General features: G+C 53.7%; 1 protein-coding gene across 1 annotated transcript; it reads right to left on the reverse strand.

Annotated features, from left to right (window-relative positions):
• Nucleotides 1-4,472: 4,472 nt before the first annotated feature.
• SOX1 (SRY-box transcription factor 1) lies at nucleotides 4,473-5,783 on the reverse strand. The gene has a single exon (XM_039866040.1). The coding sequence runs from the start codon at nucleotides 5,781-5,783 to the stop codon at nucleotides 4,605-4,607; it is 1,179 nt and encodes a 392-aa protein (XP_039721974.1). The 3' UTR covers nucleotides 4,473-4,604.
• Nucleotides 5,784-6,001: the final 218 nt, after the last annotated feature.

Raw genomic sequence — 6,001 nt, forward strand, 5'->3', positions numbered from 1 at the left:
GGCGGACGCCCGGGCCTCAGGCTCCAAGATGGTGCTCTGGGACCCCCAGGCCCCTCCCGCACCGAGCCCATGGGGACTCAGCCGAGGAAAGGTGGTGGACGGGCCGCTCCCTGGCACCTGCCGACCCTGACCCGAGACTCAGAGGGAGCGTCCTGAGGCTTCGGCCGGGACGAAGAGGGGCCAGGTCGCAGGCCTTGGGGGAGACAGGAGGCGGCGAGTAGAGACAAAGGGAATTCCGGAATCTCAGAGAAAGGGAATGGAAGGTGCTGGGGTCAGTGAGGGGAGGATGGGAGAAGAAGAAAGGAAGAAATGAAGGAGAAGTGAGTGGATAACGCGACAGGAAGGGGATGCCAGAAAGGTGGAGAGGAAAAGAATTTGAGCGGGATAAGAAGCTAAGGCCAGGAAATTGCCCACTGTTCAGGCTTAACCGTGAACAGAAGAAGAGAAAGGCGACGCTGAGAAGCCCGCGGGCCCGGCCGCCCCCGCCCGGAAGGGACCCAGGACCCGGATCCTGGGAGCAGGGCGCCGCCCGCCGCCCGCCGCCCACGCTGATGGGTTCTCGGGGGCGGGCAGAGCGGGGGCTCTGCGGGCTCGCAGCTGGAGAAGAAGGGCCTGGAGGAAAAAGGGAGGCAGGGAAGGAGGCGAGGCAGGGAGGGAGAAAGGGGAGGGAGGAAACGCTCTGCACCCCCGGCGGGCTGGGGGAGGCAGGCTGAGACCGGGAGCGGAGAGTGAGGGTGAAGGTCCCTGCTTGCACACCTCCCGAGCCCGGCCTCCCCGCCGGCCCTCGCTCAGTCTTCGCGCCTCCTCTCCCGCGCCCCCACTCTGCAGGACTGGGGGTGGCGGGGACCGGAGCCCACCTTCCTCGGCTCCTCGCCCCAGGGTACCCGCGCACCCTCACTCCTCCCCTCCTGGCCGGGCCTTTCAATCCCGCCAAATAGTCACGCTGGAAAGAGAGCTGCGCCAAGGCCAAGTCTGCTTTTCACTTGAAGTTTCCAAGGAATCAAACCTATTATTACATTCTGCTGCCGACGCTTCTGGAGCCTCTGCCCCGCGGGCCAGGCTGCGGAAGCAGGGGTGGGGGCGCGGGGTGTCGCGGGCGGCGGGGACAGGAGCCAGGGCCGCCCTGGAGTGCGCCTTCCAGGGGCCCACTGCCCGAGATTGGTTTCTTGAGTTAACTGGAATTTTCTGGAAACAGAATTCTGCGTTGCCCAGTCTTTGTCAGGAAAATGAAATGCGTGAATATGCGTGCTATTCTCCCACATGCATGATTTTAATAGACCTATCAGTCACACTACCCGACACACATCTGCAGATCAGGCGCGCTGTACCCGCTACTGGTTTCAGAATTAATTCATTTCACCTAGCTACTGGTGGGTTTCTTGGCGGGGTTGGGAGCTGGCATCAAAGTCTTGACGACAACGACGACGACGACGACAACAACAATAACAACAAACAACACGGGGCCAGTGAGTATTTTTAAAGGGAGGATGAGGAGAAAGAAACAATGGGAAACCCCGGCAAGCAACCCTACTACCCTCAGCCAGGGGAGAAAGGCTGCGCGCAATAGCTGATTTGTGAATAATTCTCGAAATTGTCCCGGCAGGAAGTTATACAAACTTTATACGAGGCCCTCCAAAAGTCCTGTCTGCCTTCTCCACACTTTTTTTTTTCCCCAAACAAAATTAGTATAAGCGATTGAAATACCGGGAAGTGAACGAAGCCATCATGTAATAACTATATTTCATTTCGTGAATACGTGTGGAGGACCTTGGCAGGAACCGAATTCACAGTTCAGTTCTCTAGTGAAATAAATCCAGGAATTTAAATTGAAGAAACACTGCTGGCATGATAGAATCTGAATCCTGAGAGACCAATCCTAGCTAATCTTTACTGCCCGACCCTGTGTTGTTTTCAAATGGAGTCATTAAAGATTTTGTTTGTTTTTCTTCATGTCGTTCTAATCAACAAAACAAACTCACTGAATTTCAGGAATTCCTATTTTAAGATCTTTCTGGGTTTTTAACAAAGTTCCTTGAAGCACCTGACATTGAATATTTCAGCTCATTATATATATGAGGCGAATACGGGAAAATGCCAAACTGTAAGTCCACCTTCCAGGAAACCAAAAGAGGAGCAATGCCTGGAGTTCCTGACATATTGCTAAACTTTTTAGTCTGAAACATTTCAGGTGTGACCCACATTACTAATATGTGTGATGAGCTAAGACTTACATGCTAATAGTTGAGAATAGATACAAACTTGCACATACAGGTATGTGAGCATGGCCACACATCTGTCTGCCACTTTAGTAAGTGCAGGGAGATGTTGAGACTGGGAATTAGCAAAAGAACTGGAGAGTCCACTCTTTGTGTTTCAGAATAAATGTGGCCTGGCCCTTAAACTGGCTGGTGAGTTAACAGAGCATTACAGAATTTCCCAAAGCATTTCCCAAAGGGAACTGCGTGTGGCATTTATCTTCAGACTATCTCATGATGCTGTTCCACTCAGCAACTGATATATAGCCAAACACTTTTAGGAACTACTGTTTCACAAAGGATTAAATTGCTAAAGCAGAAAAAAAAAGAGGGGGACTTTATTATCTTGTTAGGAAGAAGCAGTAGACATCTTTTTTGAAATTTCTGCTATCACTTTAAGGACGAAGTGGTTTAAGCAAAATTATCAAAATTACTCCAAAAATTACACATGTCAATTGCCCAGTTAGCATTTTACTTAAAGCTATTCTTGAATGCAGGCTGAATATGGTTCTCATTAACCCACTAGCATAGGCCATTTTTGGATGGACAGTCTATACTCATTCCAGGGCAAGAAAAGATGTCGTGAAAAAAAAAAAAATGAGGAGTTGATGAAATCAACACATTTTGATCTGGCTAAAGGTTTTCTTCAAAAATATAATTTCACTTTTATGTTGTGACTAATTTCAAAATGTATTTACTACAATATAACTTTTAAATGCAATATTTAATGCTGTCAGATTACTTGAAGACAAAGTTTTACAGAAAACTTTAAATTTCAGAAAAAAACTTCAATGTACCAATAAACACCTAGAAAAAATATAATTAAAAAATTTAAAGCATCAAACAACCTCAGATCTCATCGGGAATAATAGACACTGCATTTTGCATTCACATCGGTTAGCAACTTGCATCCCAGTTCACACGGGGTTACGGGGTTGGCCAATTTTGTGTGTGTGAAAATCCAACGAAATTATTTTGCTCTTTCCCAAGGAGAAATAAACCAGAGGGAGGGGCTAAGGAGGGGCTCAGTTACAGTACATTTTGGTTCAGAGGTTGTGTTACCTTGAGCCAAATCCAGATAAATTCCACCTGCAATCTTGTTAATTGCTGGGGAATAAGGCGCACCTGTGCCCCTACCGTGGTCTTTGTCATCCAACCTTGGCCTGGTCCTGCCATTGGGGTCTTCTCTCCTGGCGGCACAGATCCCGGGCCAGCTGGAGGTCGCAAAGCCCACAGCAAGGAAGCTCAAAACCCGCGGAGTCGGTCCGCAGATAAAAACACACCAAAGGGCCAGAGTATAAAACGATTTTTTTGTAATTATTTCTCATTCCGTATTAACACTGTAAACTCTACAAAATAATCTATAGATTTTAACTTCCTTCCCTTTCACTGAATGAAGCTCCGTGAAAATCGTAGCTTCGCCCCTGGAGTTCTCTCGCTTTTAGTCCATGCTAATAATTTCTCCTTTGTCAGATTTACTAATTGTATTTTGAGCTCATAAAACATGCATGTAAAATCAGCACGTTTCGAATTTATGGGGAGAAATTAGCTTCCCCCCCTCTTATATTCACTCAAAACTCGAAGCATTTTTAAGGGGGGGAGTCTTTTTCATTTTTAGAAGAAAGGCTTTATGGGATCTATGTACATAATCTGAATCCTCCTCCCCACGCCGCAACGCCTAAAGTAAAAATTTCACAATGCATTTACAAGAAATAATTACAAAACAAAATAAATGGAAATGCTCAGATACAGAAAAGTTTTACAAAACCCAGAATATAACGCTGCCATCTGAAAGGGGTGGGGGGATCTCTTTGTATAAATTAACAAACCAACCCCCCCCCCAAAGCGTTAACAACTACAAAAAACGTCTAAGTGTTTGGATCTGCCTTACTACATCGATAACAAATAAGAACAGCTCCCGGCACCGGGTCCCGGGCAACCAAACGCCATCAGGAAGCGATGCAGGATGAGAGTGAGAGCGCTGGCGGGATAGAAAAGTTGGAGTCGCCTCTTGCTTGGTTTGGTCTTTGTGTCCCCTTGAGCAAAGAAACGCTTCTGCCTCCTCTGTGGATGATAAATACTGTACAAAAAGTCTAAAGAAAACACCAAAGTTCAGTCTAAAACTCACGACTGTGTCCGCGCCTAGCGATCCCCAGGAGCTCCCAGATAGGCGAGTGGGGGGTGGGTGTGTGTGTCACCTAGTGTTAGTCGCCAGTGTTTTCCTTTTTACAAGAACGTGGAAACGTCTGTACAAAAGCAAGGCTGCGCCTGGCCAGGCCGGGCGCCTGAGTCGGGCCTCACGCTCCTCGTCGCGCGTCCCTGGCGCGGGCCGCACAGTCCCCCGCGTCCCTAGATGTGCGTCAGGGGTACCGTTCCGTTGACGCCCGCTCCCGCGCCCTGGTAGTGCTGCGGCAGCGAGTGTAGCCTGCTCTGCGCCGCGGCGGCCGCTGCCGCCGCGGGATCGCCGCCCTCGCCCGCCGGCAAGTACATGCTGATCATCTCGCGCAGGTCCCCGGGGCACGGCGCCCGTGAGTGCGCCGGGGCTGGCGGGCTGCCGCTCGGCTCCGACTTGACGAGCGAGCCGAGAGCGCCCAGGGCACCCGACGACGCGGCCGCCGCCGCCGCAGCCGCCGCCACGGCCGAGTTCTGGTGCGCGCCGCCCGCAGCAGCGGCAGCGGCCGCCGCGGCGCCGTAGGGGAGACCGCCGTAGCCCGAGGGCGAGGCGCTCATATAGCCCTGTGAGTTGGAGATGGGGCTGTACTGCAGTGCACCCATGTCGTAGCGGTGCATGGGCTGCGGGTTGTGCGGGTGCGCGTGCGGGTGGTGCGGGTGTGGGTGCGCCGGGTGCGCGTGCGGGTGCGCGCCGCCCGCGCCGGGGTGCTGCCCGTAGGCCAGCTGCGCCTCCTGCATCATGGCCGCGGCCGCAGCGGCGGCCGCCACCGAGCCGGGGTAGGCGCCGTTGGCCCAGCCGTTGACGTGCGCGTAGCCGCCTCCTGCCGCGCCGCCCGGGCTCTCGAGGCGCTGGCCCACGGCCGCCGCGCCCACGCCCACGCCCATGGCCACGGCCGCGCCGCCGCTGCCCGCGCCGGCAGCCAGCAGCCCTCCGGCCAGCGAGTACTTGTCCTTCTTGAGCAGCGTCTTGGTCTTGCGGCGCGGCCGGTACTTGTAATCCGGGTGCTCCTTCATGTGCAGCGCGCGCAGCCGCTTGGCCTCGTCGATGAACGGTCGCTTCTCCGCCTCGGACATGACCTTCCACTCGGCTCCCAGGCGCTTGCTGATCTCCGAGTTGTGCATCTTGGGGTTCTCCTGGGCCATCTTGCGCCGCTGCCCGCGGGACCACACCATGAAGGCGTTCATGGGCCGCTTGACCCGGTCCTGGTTGGCCTTGGCGCCCCCACCGCCGCCGCCGCCACCCCCGCCGCCTCCGCCCCCGCCGCCGCCGCCCGCCCCGGCTGGGCCTGACAGGTTCGTGGGGGCCTGGGCGCCGCCAGGCGAGTGCAGGTCGGTTTCCATCATCATGCTGTACATTGGGGCGGCTCGCGGATTCACCGGCACTGCGCGAAGAGGGCCTGGAGCATAGACGGCCGGGGGGCGGAGAGATGGAGAGGGGCTTAAACAGAGCGAAACTTGGGGGTGAGTGTGTGGGGAGAGGTCTTAGTAGAGAGAGGAAGGAGGGGAAATGGAGGCAAAAACAAAAAAGGAGCAAAAACACACGCACTCAGCGCCGGTCCGGCTTACAGGTGGAA

The sequence above is a fragment of the Pteropus medius genome, unplaced genomic scaffold (genome assembly GCF_902729225.1).
Source record: "Pteropus medius unplaced genomic scaffold, Ma_sr-lr_union100, whole genome shotgun sequence".
NCBI lineage: Eukaryota > Metazoa > Chordata > Mammalia > Chiroptera > Pteropodidae > Pteropus > Pteropus medius.

Excerpts from the sequence above, each read along its gene's own strand:
- SOX1 (XM_039866040.1), bottom strand. The coding sequence starts at position 5,783 with ATGTACAGCATGATGATGGAAACCGACCTGCACTCGCCTGGCGGCGCC.